We start from the raw sequence: 17,012 nt of genomic DNA, 5'->3' as shown, positions 1-17,012 counted from the left end.
CTGTGGGGTACCATGCCTTGCACCCATTGCAATACCCTGGGATAGTGTGGTACCATGCCTTGCACTCATTGCAGTGCCCTGGGGCTGTGGGGTACCATGCCTTGCAATGGGCTGCCTCTGCACCAAAGTGCATGAAAATGTGATCATGTGATTTTTTTTGGCAGCACAATTGCACTGAGAAGGTTAGTTTGGCTGCTATTAAGAATGAATGGCACCGCATTACATAAATACACTGCACTGAATGGGCACCGGTTCCCACCTAGTGATGCTGCCATGAATGTACTTCCTATCCGAGGTTGCTGGAGCTCACTCGCTGTATTATATCTACAGAAAAGCATTTATCAGCTAGGCCTAGCAACCCCCTCATTCACCTTTATTGCATATCTGGCAGGTGTTTTGTACTTCAGAGACCTGGAAACCAGACAGGCAAAGGCGGGTACCAATATATTAGACCAGTGATCTCCCGGCCTCTTTTAGCCAGGCGCACCACCCAGCACTTTTCACTGACTACCCGGCTGAAAAGTTGGATCACAATACAGGGGCAGCCACCCACCTACAGCTTCTGGGGGAGAATACTTATACGACATGAATCATGGTACAGATTTTAATGCTGTACACTAATGCGGCGTTTATAATAATATCAGGTTCACTGTCAAGAAATTCTCATCCTTGCCACCCCCTCTTTTGACAACAGATGGTAAAGAAATCTATTCCAGAAACCCCCGTCCCCCATTTTTAGAGTTTGCCTTCTGGATACTGCTGTGATCGTATCCTGCGTGGGTTTAATCCTCTGATTCCTGGGAATTCGTGACATGGAGGCCTGCTGAAGTCTAGACGTCTTTTTATAGCCGGAGGAAAAGCATGCGATACTCATGAAAGAAATGCAATGCTGTTACTTGAGGTTGTCAGGGTTATTATTTAAACCTGTCATGAAAGAAATACAGGGGCTGTCTGGTGGAGTGGACTCCGGAGCCGGGAAGTTTATTCTTCACCTCAGAGGATCTCCGTACATAACTGTGCAAAAATGGCCGGTCACAAAATCTTACACCCACCCTGTGCTGGGAAACAGATGGCCTTAGATGGCCCACAGTTGTGGCATGCTTCTACCCCCATATGGGGTCTGGTGATTGGTCACTGAGTCACCCGTGCAATGTATGGTGTTGAGGGTGGTTTTAAGATGTCCTAACTTGTTCCCCTGTATTCAGGATTATAGCAGAGGGGGTAAAGCTGAAGCCTTTGTGCAAACTAAAGGATGAGGGCAATTATTATATCCCAGCCTCAGTTGTAACTTATAAATAAGTAGCTCGGCAATTAATAAAATGAAAAGCTGCTCACTTTCAATGCAATACTAACCTCCTCTCCAGGGCTGTTCCCCACAGAATCCCTTTGATAATGTCCACTTCAGTATTCTTTTATATTGGAGCCTCCCTAGGCACTACTTGATTATGTGACAGCTGAAGGACAATTATAAGAGCAAATTCTATGTCTGCAAACATTGCATCAAAATATAAGGCAGGGCAGGAAATTTAGGGTTAGCTTTAAGCTTGAAATGACCGTGGGGGGGGGGGGGTTGCTAGTTTATAGAGTTGGGGTTTGGGCTGTATCTTGCAGCATGGCGGGGGGTTGGCTCTCCCCAGGTCCATCCAACATTTTAGTTAGAATCCTTAAAATTAAACAGCATGGAACTAGTCTGTATTTCTGTGCTACACAGGTGTGGTGATCATTTGCTAGATTGTAAGCTCTTTCCTCCTCCTGTGTCACTGTCTGTATCTGTCTATCATTTGCAACCCCTATTTATTGTACAGTGCTGCGTAATATGTTGGCGCTATATAAATATTGGTATTTATTATAATAATAATACTGCAAGAAAACAACACACTGCATGTTATGTAGAAGCTAAATCCAATTCTGAACCAGTCCCTGGCCATACTGAGCCAATACCCATTCCTGATACCCATTGCATGCCCAGACTCGATGATAAATCTGCAAAGATCTGACCTCCAGTTTGTAATTCTTCACTTTCTTCTGTCACTTTTTTTTTAATTTTATGACCATTTTGTAATCTTCAGCTATCTTGAGCATTGATAGAAGTTCTGTGACTGATGTGAAGGACATTGCTGGTGTAATGTTCATAGATCTGTTCTTCCAAGATCTTCATCATGATACAAGTGACAGTGTGTGCAGCAATATCCTCATTCTACTGTTTATCATACAGAATAACTTACTATTATCTCCTTGTAATTTTATTTTTTTTTTCTCCCTACATGTGCCATCTTACACAATGCAACAGGGAAGAAGAAAATGAGGTAAGCCTAAAGATCCCTCTTACGAATTGCCAAATCTGCAGGGAAAAATTTATAAAATGTATAAATGTGTAGTTCTCAAAAGGAGTTGGCAAGAGGGGGTGAAATGGTGTTCATGGGTCAGTAGAGGGTATTTTATAAGTGATGGTGTGGGGGTATGTTCAGTGCTTAGGAGGTGCCACTGGTTTTGGTATGAGGAAAGTGTGTCCTTGTCCACTAGTCATGACCAGGTAATGTATGGAGGGGGGTAAGGTTAGTGCCCATAGGTGTGGAGGGTTGGGGGGACATTGGTGCTTACAGGTTTAGAGGGGGGTGTTGTTGGTGTCCACTGGTCAGGACAGAGGGTAGCATTGGTGCCTACAGGTAGCATTGATGCTCACAGGTTTAGAGGGGGTGACATCAGTGTCCATTAGTCAGGACAGGGGGTAGCATATGGAGGGGCTGACATTGGTGCTCAGGTGTGGAGATTGGGTGACAGTGCCCACGGGATGGTTCCATGACATTCTTTGGCCATGTTTAGCTGTTTGCCAGGAGTTGAACTTTACTGAAACTCGCATCCTTTCAATCTTCAAAATATGTTTACTACTACTTAAAAAATGTTAACATTCAAAAACTTGTGTTTTTACTTCCAGGCCAAGAATGAGACTGCCTCAAAACTTGGATTCAAGTCAACGGCAGCCTTTAAAAGCATCTCCTCCAGCAGATTCCTGCCTAAGGGAACCAAATCCAAGGTTAACTTGGAAGAACAGGGACGCCAGAAGGTCTCATTCAGCTTCAGTTTCACTAAGAAAACTCTTCACAACAGATTACTGACTGCTCGGGCTGGAGATAAGCAAAATGACGCACAGAATGCTGCTAGCAGTTTATCAGAAACTTTGAAACCCAAAACTGATGGCATCGAAGCTAGCAGTTATGCTTTTGAAGTTTCCCCTCCAAAACCTAAAGTGGAACTGGGGAAAATCCACTTTAAGAAACATCTTCTTAGTGTAACAAACAAACTACCAGCACCCCAAGCACCACCACCACCGCCACCACCACCACCTGCTACAGTTCCAGTTGAAGCGCCCATGTCGCCCATAGCTTCAACACAAGGAGACTCACCTGATAACTCAAAGTTTTCTTCGGTGTCTGAAGTCGAAACAGCAGCTCCTGACTTGCCTGTAGCATCACCAGAGAAGGAATCATCGAGTACTTTGTTCTCATTACCATTGACTGGCACAAAGGACATTCGAGAGGGCTCCATAGTCTCTGTTGTGGAAAGCATCAGCACTAAGGTGGTTGAAAAGGCCGAGACTATTTCTAAAGATAATTCCCATATTGGGAAAGACGATAAGAGTTCAGTTCCGGTACAAAGCGTGAAACCAAATCCCAGTCCTGAAAAACCCAGTTCTAAATTAAAGCCGCCTCACTCTGATACAGCGGTGGTTGGTTCAGAGTCTGATGGAGATTCTGTACAAACTTCCTCAAGCCACCGATCTCATGAGGTCAAAAAGGCAGCAAGTAAAGAAAGAGACTCCAAAAGAAGCTCAACAAGTTTTAGAGAGGATGACGGTGGGAAATATTCTTCATCTAGAACAAAGTCTGTTAAAGATGAGAAACATTCTAGCTATTCCAGGTCGGAAAGAGACTCCAAGTACTCCTCATACTCGCATTCTAAGTCCGAGCGTGACAGGAAGCGAAGCAGGTCACGATCGAGATCAAGATCGAGGTCTAGATCTGATCGAGGACCAAGAAGCAGTTCTTCATATTCCAGATCTGAAAGATCACATTATTATGAGTCCGAAAGACGGTACCATAGAAGTTCTCCCTACCGAACAAGATATTCCCGCTCCTATGCCGATAACCGAGCAAGAGACAGCTCTGACTCAGAGGATGATTATAGGAGAACTCATTCCAGATCGAGTGACTCTCGAAGGCCATCATCGTCTTCTCATTCCTCCTCATATAGAGATTCTAGGACTTCTTCACATTCAAAATATGACAGAGATCCCAAATTAGAGTCATCGTATGACCCGGATCGGAAAGGAAGGACATCAGGCAGAAATGAAAAAGACCTCAAGTCCTCTGATAAAGAATCGTATAAAAAAGTTTCTCCGCAGAGAGAATTTGACATTAAACCAACATCTTCCCATTCTAAAGTGGAGGGTAATACAAGTTCTGCTAAATCAAACTCTTCCAAAGCATCGGATGCCAAAGCAGAACACGCAAATTCGGGAGTTAAAATATCTAAATGGGATTTAGAAAAAAAGCTTGAACGTAAAGAGGGACACGTGAAAAAAGATAAAGAAGGATCTACATCGAAGGACATTCCTGACCACAGAAAGAGTCATCTCCAGGATTCTCCACCTTTGCGATCCAAAGATGCTGATAATTCTCCTAATAAAGAATCAGAGTCTGCTAGCAGTCGGAAATCGAAGTGGAGAGGTTTTCCAGCAGCGCCGCTAGAAGGCCAAAGAAAAAGTCCTGTTCTGGTAAACGATAACTTTTCACCGGAGCACACATGGGATTTTGTCACACTGAGCTCTACAGATGATACTCCCGCAGATGAGCAATCTGATGCATCGTGCAATGAAAGTAATAATGTCGATGTACTTTCTAATGTGGGGTCAGAGAAAACGTCTGTAGCTCACAGTGAAGCTGAACAATGCAGTGTTTTAGAGCAGGGTGATGAAACGCATAATGTAAATGGATTAGACCATGATCATTGTAGTGCACCTGTGTTTTCAGATCATGAAGACAAGCCCGTCTCTGTATCAGAGTCAAACAGTTGCAAACTCTTAGACAAGAGTATCAATGAGGCAGCTCCTTGCCATTCTTTGGACAAAATGGATAATTCTTTTGACCACAATGAAGCTTCTAAATTGCTAAATTCTGAATCCGTTCAGGTAGAAGACAATCATAATTCTATGGACTTTAAAACCAAGGAGACTGTTACACTTATAGTTGCAGAAAGCTTAAATGTGTCACAGGCTACGTCTTCTGACAGTGAAGATTTTGAGAAAATCAACCTTTGCTCTTCAGTGAACATTGATGAGCAAAGCAACACTGGTGGCTTACCACCAACAGAAATATCTTCTCCCAAAGCACCTGAAAATGACCTAAATGAAGAAGAGACCTCTGTCACATCTGTTATGAGCGAGTCTCCTACACACAGAGAAATCTCAAATTCACTTCCAGTCTTTGAAAAAGACAATGAAGATCCCGAATGGCAAAAAATAGAAAATGAGGAAGCCAAATCTGTTATTCCACCAGAAGCTCCAACAGAGCAGATGGAGGTTCTGAAGGCCAATGATGAGTCTGATGAGGTAGAAGATTTAAATATCCATAACGTCCAAAGTGTCCATACTTCAGAAGATGAGGATAATCAACAAATTACAGCCGACAGTAGCAAATCTGCAGTAAACTTTATAAGTGCTGTTAGAGCTTATTATTCTGACAGCTATGAGAGTGCAAGTGAAGAAAGTGAATCTGAGGATACGGATTCTGATGACAGTGGTCTCCCCAGAAACCGCTTGCAGTCAGTTGTGGTAGTCCCCAAAACTTCCACCATAACCATTGAAGAGGATCCGTCGTCACCCTCAAGTTGTCAGGAAAGTATGGAACAATCTTCTAAAGACCATGACCTGGCGGAAGCCCATGCTCTGGAGCAAATGGAGGATAAACTGTTTGATCAAATCGATAGCGATTCTAATATGTCACTAGATGAAGAGCAAACATCCCCTCCTGAGATGAGTTCATTTCAGGCTGCAGAACAAAGTGTCATTCCACATGAGGATTCAGAACAAATAATTCTTATTTCTGGTGAAGATTCTGAACCCATTGCTCCTCCAGGTGATGTATCAGAGCAGCACCCAGATCCTGTTCAGACTTTGGCGAAGGTTCCCAGCCCTGATGAGTTTTTAGAACTTTCCTCAGTTCCTTCTAAAGCTCCACAGACAGCTCCCATCCATATTAAAACATCAGAGTCAGGTACAGGCTTAGTTCAGACTCTAGGGCCAAATTATGTTCAAGCTTTGCCGGTAGATGGACTTTCAGTGAAAGTGACGGATTCAGATCCTGTTCATGTTCAGGTGTCTAATTTGGAAACAGTTGCAGTGCAGACCCCAGAGACTGAAAATGTTCCTGGAATGGCCACAAGGACAGGTCCCAGTAATGCTGCAGAGCCAACTCCCAATGCTGCACAAGGCCTGCAACTGACTGACATGCCTGAGCAAAACCCACAGCTGGCTTCAGTGCCTGATCAAACTGCACAATTAGCTTCCCTTCCAGCAACATCTTCGCAAATCTGTCCTGTCCCAACTGAAGCTTCAGAACCATATCCCACTACAGCCGAGGTTCCACAGTCATATCCTGTTCCAGGTGAAGTACAGGTAGCTGCTCCCATGGAAGTGCCTCAAACATATTCTATCCAGGTGCAACAGCTAGAAACTGTTTCAGTTCAGGCACCGCAGCCATGTCCAGTTCAAGGTCCACAGCTGGGTACATTCCCAGTTCAAATTCCACAGCATGGTGCATATCAATTTCAGTCTCCACAGCACGGGGCATTTCCTGTTCAAGTACCGCCACCACCATGTCCTGTTCCAGTACCACCGTGCCCCATTCCTGTTCATGCTCAACAGCCATGTTCTGCTCCAGTGCAGCCATCACAGCTGAGTGGTGGTCCAGTTAATGCCCAACAACCAGACATTCCTGAATCACTTAATGATACTGATGTCAGCACCAGCCATCCTGTCACAGCCGAACAGGAAAATAATGGCGAAATATCTGCTAAATGCAATGAAATGCAAAAGTCTGTAATGCCTAACCAAACAAAACCAGATGCCGCTTCAGTACCTCCTTCCAAGCCTACTAAATTTGAATCCAAACCCCACCGTACCCCTGCCGAAAAACCAGACAGCAGGCAGCATTCAGCATATGGCCATGGAACCGGGGTCGGGGTCGGAGACTTTTCCAGATCTGATGGTTTCCAGGCAGCTGAGGACTTATCAGATCTTGGATGGGACTTCTCACAACCAGAAAAACCTAGCAGCACTTACCAGCCCCCAGACAGCAGTTATATGTACTGTGGGTACCAGCATAGCGGTGGAGTCGCTGACCCCTCTCATAATTATGCTGAAAACCACCTTTATTGGGATCCTAGCTGCCATAACAAAGGTCCAACGTATAATTACAACAAAACCAGTGCCCCAGTTCCTGATTCCCTTACACATTGTTACAATGAAGATGATGACGATGATGACATTGGTTGGGAAGATGACCACGGCAACTACCAGGCCAATAAGTTATACTACCAAAGATCTAAGGAAACTGGATCTGTGCAAGCTCATGAGATCAGCAGCAACTCTGTAAAAGAGAACCTGGCCCGCAACGAAAAGAAGGATCAGCATGGAAGAGACAGGAATGAGATGAAAGAAAGAGGGCCTCCGAAAAAACGGCGGCAGGAGCTGGAAAGTGACTCTGAAAATGATGCAGAAGCCATGGAGAAAAAGAAATTAAAAACGGAGGCCAATTTGTTGGAATCTACTGGGCCAAAACTTGGCACCATCTGCTCAATGGATGAATTCAGAGACTCTCAGCATTGGAAAGAATTCTCAAAACAAGGAAAGATGCCTCCTTTCTTTGACCTCATTGAAGAGAATGTTTACCTAACTGAAAGGTAATTTTAATGCATTTCATATATAAAAACTGTAAATGAAAATCTACTTTGTACAAAAAAAAAAAGTCCATTTCCACAAATGGCATGTATGGGGACAGTGAAGTCTTGGATGGGTAGGCAGTTTTAAAGCAGTTATTGTATATTACTATTATTACACAGTATAAAGCATCAAATTATTTCACCGCATTGTACAAAGTCCATAGCCATGTGACTAGCTGTCCCTCAGAGGAGCTCACAATCTAATGTCCCTACCATAGTCATATATCTTTATTACAGTCTAAGGTCAGTTTTGGGGGAAGACAATTAACTTAACTGCATGTTTTGGAATGTGAGAGGAAACCGGAGTACCCAGAGGCAACCCAAACAAACACGGGGAGAACCTGCAAACTCCATGCAGATAGTGACCTGGTTGTCATTCCAACCTGGGACCCTGCGCTGCAAAGGCCAAAGTGCTAACCACGTGCTGCCCCCTTATATAAAAATATCATATATATCCATTAGAGTAATCTATTAGAGCAATATATTATATATCAATTAGAGTAATTTTCAGGAATTTCAGCCATCTTGGTTGGTTATGCCAGAATGACGTAATTCCCTGTGCACAAAAGTTTATTCCGGCACTGGGGGCATGATATGAATGTACACAAAGCTCTACATATGCTGCTTGGTGTACAATCCATAAGAAAAAGGCCAAAGGGCAAAGAAATCTAGCGTCCGTGCCGACTGTCCAGTGATGAGTTTAGTGACCTCTCATTGTGGGTCATTAAATGAAAGCTGTTCTTTTGTGGGGAGGGCACAGAGAAGTTCCTTACATCCATCTTATTTTCTAAAATTGAAAAACACATTGTGACTTTAGCTATATTTTATTACACAATGAATTATACTTTAAAGTTGAACTCGGTATAGGTCAAAAATACTCATGTAAGCGAGAGGCTGCTCTACAACCCCAAAAGATGGGGACTGGAGGGGAGCACTGGCTGATGGTGAATAACCCCTATCCAGCATATAGGATCTCTTTGTAGCACACATAGATCTAACCTTTCCACCAAGGCCTTTAGCTTCTTGGTGGGATATGCTTTCTTTTTCAACGACTGCATGCTCTTCTTCTGTATCCTGCACAGTCAACAAGCAATCATCACATGCATATTTGCTGTGAGTTTGCACTGGTAACCCCTTGGCTGTTTTTGTTCAACACAGCAGTGCCAGAGAGGGGCGGATAAATGATGATCAAGAGAATCAAGAATAATGTTACCAAGATTAGGGGAAGTGCTTCTAAGAAAATGTCTCCTACATGTACATGCAATTCACAAGCTGCGTCAGGATATAGACATTGATGTGTGCAATGGCAATAATTTTGGTTTTTAGTTACATGTGCTATAATAATTTCGCTATTGAATAAACCTGTCTAGACTATAAATTCTAATCTAGAAAAAGTGTTGCTAAGTTTAAAAAGGGAAAAAAGAACAAATATCATTCACCACTTTGAAGAAGTATAGTGGAGATCAAAGATGGAGGTTTCAAATGGTGAGAAGTTTAACACATTCAAAAGTCTATAGTTACTTATTGTCACTTTGGAATGTGGCAGTCATTGCTTCAAACAAGTGAATAGAGTTTCTGATCACAAATTTCATATATTTATATAATTGTTCTGTCCAGTTTGGGAATGAGCTGTATCAAAAATTAAGGGGGGGCAACACATGACAAATTTAGTGTTCCCAAGTGTTGTCGCTGTAGGAATCCAGTAACCAGTAATTCTGTCAGCTTTTTTACCATTCCCTTTACTTTGTTCCAACCTGCCCACATCTTAGCATGTCCCATTTCTCTATCATCTTTATAATATACCCAAACTGTCCATTGCCCCTGTATTGTGACCCAACTTCTCAGTAACCACCCAAAAAGAGCGTGGATACTGAAAAATTATGGGTGGTGCACCCAGGTAAAAGGGGCCGGGGAGAACACTGTTTATGTTTTGGTATTCACTTTTAAAGCCTGTTTTTAGGGAACATAAATATTTTTTAATTAAGTGTCAAACAGGTTTTGAATAGTGAAGAAAATCACTTTCTCAGCTACCCTAATAAATTGATGTCCCTTGGCATTTTGTCATTTTATTTTCGTATTTCTATTCCTGCATTCCAGTATTGATTAACCTTCTTAATGTGTCTAATGTCTTGCAGAAAGAAAAATAAGAGCCACCGAGACATTAAAAGGATGCAGTGTGAATGTCCTCCGCTCTCCAAAGAAGAAAGGTTACAGGGGGATGTGGCTTGCGGAGAGGATTGTCTCAATCGGGTGCTGATGATTGAATGGTAAGTGTATAACCTGCCTGAGAAAATTTATGATTACTCTTCCCCAAAATTTTGATCTGCTGCTTCAAGATGTTAATCCTCCTAATTAGTGGTTGGCTTTAAAATTAGGCACATTATCCCACAACAACATTCTGTACATAAGACTGAAAGAACAAGAACATATGACCATGAGACACATAGCTGGATATTAAATGCAAAGCTTTCTATATTGAAATCCATGTATCACCACAGTTAATAAATGCCTGCTCCAAGCATAAAATCTTTTCCATCCTTGTGCACAGTTTTCTTGACTTGTTCTATGAAGTTTTCTCTGCTTCATGCTTTGTTTTATTAGACAAATCTATTAATATAACTTTCTATTACATGTTTTATTGCATTGCATGCATGCTGTATTCTTAGTTCTTATTCTTGTCTTTTCCAGCTCCTCCAGATGTCCAAATGGTGATTATTGCTCCAACCGACGTTTTCAGAGAAAGCAGCACGCTGATGTTGAGGTTATCCTGACGGAGAAGAAAGGTTGGGGTCTGCGGGCTGGTAAAGACTTGAAACCGTAAGAATATTCTGCTTAAAACCGAACCCTTAAGCATTGGCTCCCTTTTTTCTGATGTTGTGGTGCAGCTTCTAACTAATCGTGTGTCTCCACTGCAGGAATTCTTTTGTGTTGGAGTACTGCGGTGAAGTTCTGGATCACAAGGAGTTCAAGGGGCGTGTGAAGGAATATGCACGTAACAAGAACATTCACTATTACTTCATGGCTCTGAAGAATGATGAGGTAAGAATAAAATAAAAGAAACTCCTTCTGTGCAGAGTTACAGTGGCACTTATGCAAAAAATTTCCTGGATTCATTATCAGGTGACCACAGTCATCTTTCACAATTTGTATTATTTGTCTTTCACTGCTCCACAGTATCAGAGAGCAGGGAACTAATTACCTTCAGCACTTGGCAGGAGTCTAGTTCGAAATTCACAACTAAATCATTAGCTCCCAAACCGTTCAGTCACGGCACCATTAATTGCTTGGAAAAGTTTCCACAGCTCCTCTGTGCCAAAACTAATACCTAGCAAATTTCAGTACTGAAACTTAGGTGTTCTGCCCTTGATAACAAATTGTATAGTTAAATGCATATTCCCAATATTCCCTCTTTTTTTGCAGCTTTGCCACTTTAGACCAGGGTTTGTCATTCTGTCCTTCTTTGCCATGCTGCTTCTTAATGTTCAAATTGTTCCTTTTGTATGCATAAGCACTTACAATTAATATTGGTGCAGATGGGCCATGGTTATTCACTGTGACCTGCGGTAGGTCCCTAGGCCTAGCAAACCCATAGCACCAGTTGCCCTTCAGCAGGGAAGCCTGGTGTGGGGAGCATTTTTGTGATAGACTCCTCGGCTATAAGTGTTTCAGCATGACACATGCCATGGTTTTTATTTACTCTGTGTTTTCTTTTCTTAGATAATTGATGCCACACTGAAAGGAAACTGTTCTCGTTTTATGAACCACAGCTGCGACCCAAATTGTGAGACGCAGAAGGTAAGGAAGCAATGATATTTGTAAAAATCAAACCTCTTATTACTTAAATATACTTTATGCGTATTGGGCTTATATGGTATTGTTTTGTATTCTCACCTTGATACCGTGATAGAACCCTGATGCAGGCATTGGGCATGCATTATATATATATATATTTTTTATATATAGTCTCATAAATATATAAAATAGCCTGGAGTTTTACCTTCTCTGGCTTCTAGGGCTTTTATGAATGTGTGTATCTTTGTTGAGGAAAAAGAAGCGGATGAGCTCTCCAACAGAAACATTGACCATTAATCCTTTGTTTCTGCAGGCTATATAGATGGGGGGGGGGGCACTTTAGGTTTATATTGCTGTCTATGCCCCCATTGTAGGTATTTTTCCTCTCTTATGTTCTTTTGACAACAACAAACAATAGGGGACAATCTTCATCATGCAATAAAATCCTGCCAAGGCATGTGACTGTTTTCACACATTCTCTTACAATCATATATTGTCTCCCCCACAGTGGACAGTGAATGGACAGCTTCGAGTTGGCTTTTTTACTACCCGACTTGTTCCTTCTGGTGCGGAGCTAACCTTTGACTACCAATTTCAGCGTTATGGGTAAGAGGAAGACATTGTATTTTTACATTCTATAGGGTGGTCCACTATATATAATGCATAAAAGCATTTCTCTTGGGATATCAAAGAAACGGCCTTGATTTCCAATTACGGAGGATCATGTGACTCAACCAATATAATGGCTCAGAGCCTATTATCTGTGCCACATGAGTCTATAGCTCTGTAAGCTACAATCTTATCTATTTAGAGCTTACATGCCTTCTGCCTTTGGTTTTATAGCAACCTACTAGAGATTTGGACAGTAGTAAAAAGAAACTGTAGGCCAGCCTAGGATAACCCCTTCTACTACCGACATGCCCTAGTTTTTTTTTTTTTTTTTTTGCTAGTGTCCAAGGATGCTTTTATGTAAAAATACAAGCTAAAACTAAAATCATACAGGTGTGCAATTTCTTTTAACTCTCCCTTTACTTTATCCAACAAAATCTGCTATTGGTACATTTCCAAAATAAAATAGTTTTGCTTTTATTAGCACACAAGGTAAAAAGTCTGTTATCAAACTGATGTGTAGAAACACCTAAAGTTACCTTTAAAATACAATGTATTGTGGTATTCATTACCCACAGCTATCTCTACCAAATATATAAATATACAAGCTCTTTCTAATGTATTTGTATTTCTTCTTAAACTTTTATCTCATTACAGGAGAGAAGCTCAGAAATGCTTCTGCGGATCTGCCAATTGTCGAGGTTACCTTGGCGGTGAGAACAGAGTAAGCGTCCGAGCAGCTGGAGGCAAAATGAAGAAGGAAAGGTCCCGCAAGAAAGATTCGGTGAGCCTTATGGTTCTTTTATAATGTCTGTGTTTTCCTGTAGCCGTGGACTGCACTAGTAACATATCACAGGTGGCTGAATAAATGTGTTATTGAAAAACAAACTGTTGTGGTATCAGTGAAATAAACTGGGTATTGGAACCCTTATAAAACACCTCATTTTCTTTCACATTTCTACATGCAGGCTTAGGTTGAAATTGTTTTTTGTTCGGTCTTGCGGTCGCCTTGCTGTTGACAGACTCAACAATACCCCAAAGCATTATCTGTTATATCTGCATCTATTTCTTCTTCCCACCTGGCTATATTTTATCTTCTTTTTAAATCCTGGCCACTCTGGCTAGGCCGGCTACTTGTGAGGGAAGAGAGACAAACGTGTCCTAATCCCAGTCCTTCCAGCCCCCAAACTTCATCCAGTTCCCTTTTCTTTACACTGTGTCACTATTGCTCCTTCTCTTATGCCAGGTATTTTCACTGGTGTGTGGGTTTTGCCTGAGATGTCAGCACTGTAGGCAACACCTGGGTTAGCATTCAAGCAAAGTATCCTACCTCTGTGAAAGGTTCATACCTTTCAGTGTTTAACCCAGAAATTTCTTTGGGCTGAGTGGAAAGAAATTGTAGGTGGGTGGCAGTCCCTGTATTGTAACCCAACTCTTCAGTAACCACCCATAAACAGGCGGTCGGTTTCTGGAAAGGGCCCGATGGTGCACCCGACTAAAAGGGGCTGGGAGAACAGTGCCGTTTGATCCTTTCTAGTGTGCTGACAGTTCTTGTCTTCCGTTGCTGCTATTGTCTTTGGACCCCAGTCCACTGGCCCCAGAACACCTAGTGACTCCAGTGCCCTCATTGTGTTAAAGTGTGTTTGCATAACCCCTCTGTCTCCATGCAGTCTCCTAAACACTCCTTCATATCATTGATCTTGTGTTCATCTGCCCTCAGATTCTCTTTTTATAATCTCAGCTTGTCTGTTAACTTGCCTACCGCCTACTGCTGTAACATGGCTTCTTCTTGCATTCTTGCAGGTGGATGGGGAGTTGGAGGCTCTCCTGGAAAATGGAGAAGGTCTTTCTGACAAGAATCAGGTCCTCTTCCTGTCTCGGTTAATGGTCCGGATTGAGACCCTTGAACAGAAGCTCACCTGTATAAAGCTAATCAAGGTAAGAAGCACAGGCTGCTTTGAGCATCTTTTACATCATTCTTCTTTTTTTCCTGTAAATACTGCTGTTATATTAAGTGGAACTGTAAATTGTGTATTACATGCATCTTAATATGTGCACTGTAAATGTAAATGTATGTTTTCTGGCTGTAGAATACACAGTCTCAGTCCTGTCTGAAGTTTTTCCTGGAGTGTCATGGTCTGTCCCTTCTTTGGATCTGGATGGCCGAGCTTGGAGACAGCCGGGGGAACACAAGCAACAGCATCAAGCTACAGCTCGAGGTCAGTGAATGTCGGCTGTTACCTATTATGTGATGTGTTTAAAGCGATCATTTGACCTGTAGTTGGCAGTCATGGTGGGGGCAGCACAATGGTTCAGTGGCTAGCATGCTTGCTATTGCAGAACTAGGGTCCTGAGTTCATATTTAATTCGGTAACCTATCTGCATGGCGTCTGAATGGTCTTCCTGTGTTTTGTGGGTTCTCTTCATGCACTTCAATTTCCTCCGACATCCCAAAAACATTAAGCTAATCTAAAAAATAAATGACATGTCAATAGTAGGGATATTAGATTGAGTCCCTTTTTAGAGCAGTTAATAAAGTGACTATGCGTTTTGTAATAGGTTGGTACTAAATAAAATGCAAGTTAATTAAAAAAAAAAAAATAAGAATCAACAGATTGGTGAGAGGGTGAGTCTGCAGGTGCAGAGCTTATTGTTACAGTATTTATATAGTGCCGACATATTACGCAGCGCTTTACAAAGTCCGTAGTCATGTGACTAGCTGTCCCTCAAAGGGGTTCACAATCTAATGTCCCTACCTCAGTCCTATGTCATTACCAAAGTCTAAGGTGAATTTTTGGGGGGAAGCCAATTAATCTAACCAGAACAGGCTCATACAACAGATAGGTACATTGTTATGAATGAGAAAATGAAAATTCCTTCCATTTTAGCCTTTCCATCCATGAATAATGATCAAAGGAAAGGCAAACAATATTTTTTTCGCAGTAGTGATCATTTTTACCCTAAAATTCCATGAGATATTAATAATATAAGATATTAAAACTTTACCAGTTGGCTCGTTGCAAATCTGACATTTTTTTCATTGCAAAAGCAGATTAGGGCGATTAAGGCAAGTAAGCTTAGAGAAAGTCCATATATGACAGATCTTGTGTTTAATGTGTCTTATTTTAGGCCTCACTACACCATTGCTAATTATTATTTTGCTTCTGCCCTCATTAGATCATCAGAACATTGGCGCTTCTCCCCATCCCCAACAAAAACATGCTGGAAGAGAGTAAGATCCTCCCTATCATACAGCGATGGTCTCAGACCAAAATGGCCATTCCACACCTCAGTGAAGGTGATGGGTACTCCAGCGAGAACACATCACGGGCACATACCCCACTTAACACCCCAGCTAACACACCCGATCCTGCCTCCAAATTGAACGTGGAGATGGAAGGAGAGACCCCCAAGAAGCTGGTTTTACGTAGGCTGAGAATTGTCAGTGAAAACAGCATGGACAGCGCAGCATCTGATGCTGCTAGTGAGGTTGAAATAAAGGAGGTGTCTGTAAAACAAGAGACGCCAGTTACTGATGAACAAAAAGAAGGGGAGAAACTCAAAGAAGAGATCAAAGTTGAGGAGCCTCCACAGCCAACACCAACTGAGGAGCAGCCAATTTCTGTTCCCAAAACGGAGGATGAACAAGCAGCAGAAAGCAACAAAGAAACCTCATCTGGTATCGAAGTCTCTGAAACCGAGTCTAAGGACCCCAGTGTGCTGAAGGTAGAAGAGACCCCTGCAGTGGAGACCCCATCTCAGGACGAGGAAGAAGGCATCTCCGATGTGGAAAGTGAGCGGAGCCAGGAGCAGCCAGATAAGATGATTGATATGAGTGAGCTTGCTTCCAAACTTCTTGAGGGATGGAAAGATTTAAAGGTAAGGAAACTTTGTAAGATAGTAAGTTGTGTAGCACCCGAATGCTTGGTACTATTTAAAACTTTGTACCTTGGTTCATAGCAGGGCACAACATCTCCCTCTCTTTAGTGTTTTATTAGTATAGAAAGGCGCTTACATTTTGGCATGTCCATTGTTTATGGCAGTACAGGGTGTTAGCCCAGGCTGTCCGATCCCTCATCTCTAGGTTGTGTGACAACAGCCTGGGCTCACTTCAGGGAGTTGAATGATTCTGGGCATTAGTCAGCCTGAGAGCTAGCCATGAAGAAAGTTAGTATTGCAAGCAAAACTTTTTTTTTTGTTTTTTTTGTTTTTTTTTGTGTGCAATTTTAGCTTTTCAAGGCTCAAGGCAGATAGAGCTCACTTCATTTCCCAAAGAAGGACCAATAAGCTGCAATATTTGGCATTTTTGTTCTCACATTTACATAAAGATAACACCAAATGTGAAGAACACTGTTAACTATAGTGACCACTTTTCTGAGTTTCTAGAGCAGTGTTTCTCAACTTTTTAACTTGGGGGAATCCTTAAAATAACTTTCAGGTCTCAGGTACCCCACTTCTATAATCACTATATCCACAGCTCACAGTACATTAGTGTGGTGGTCAGTGGGAAGAATTCCTCTTTGCTGGCCATTGGGAAGAATGTCACCCTTACAGACAGCTAAAAAGATCATTGGTGTCACTTAACCCCCCTAGCGGTATTCCCGAGTGTGACT

The 17,012-nt window shown here is 42.1% G+C and overlaps 1 protein-coding gene across 2 annotated transcripts in view; it reads left to right on the top strand.

Annotated features, from left to right (window-relative positions):
• Window positions 1–1,650: 1,650 nt before the first annotated feature.
• SETD2 (SET domain containing 2, histone lysine methyltransferase) overlaps window positions 1,651–17,012 on the top strand; it is a gene marked incomplete at its 3' end in the record, with an annotated part of 31,185 nt that continues 15,823 nt past the window's right edge. For both annotated transcript variants that reach the window (XM_072413036.1, XM_072413035.1), the window contains 11 exon segments: window positions 1,651–2,306; window positions 2,936–7,959; window positions 10,134–10,265; window positions 10,687–10,815; window positions 10,914–11,037; window positions 11,716–11,793; window positions 12,299–12,396; window positions 13,057–13,183; window positions 14,203–14,337; window positions 14,490–14,618; window positions 15,577–16,278. In XM_072413036.1, the coding sequence (XP_072269137.1) occupies window positions 2,160–2,306; window positions 2,936–7,959; window positions 10,134–10,265; window positions 10,687–10,815; window positions 10,914–11,037; window positions 11,716–11,793; window positions 12,299–12,396; window positions 13,057–13,183; window positions 14,203–14,337; window positions 14,490–14,618; window positions 15,577–16,278 (6,825 nt within the window).

The sequence above is a fragment of the Pyxicephalus adspersus genome, chromosome 5 (assembly GCF_032062135.1).
Source record: "Pyxicephalus adspersus chromosome 5, UCB_Pads_2.0, whole genome shotgun sequence".
Taxonomy (NCBI): domain Eukaryota; kingdom Metazoa; phylum Chordata; class Amphibia; order Anura; family Pyxicephalidae; genus Pyxicephalus; species Pyxicephalus adspersus.
Note: the sequence above shows the minus strand (reverse complement) of the source record. Positions and strands in the feature narration are given on the sequence as shown.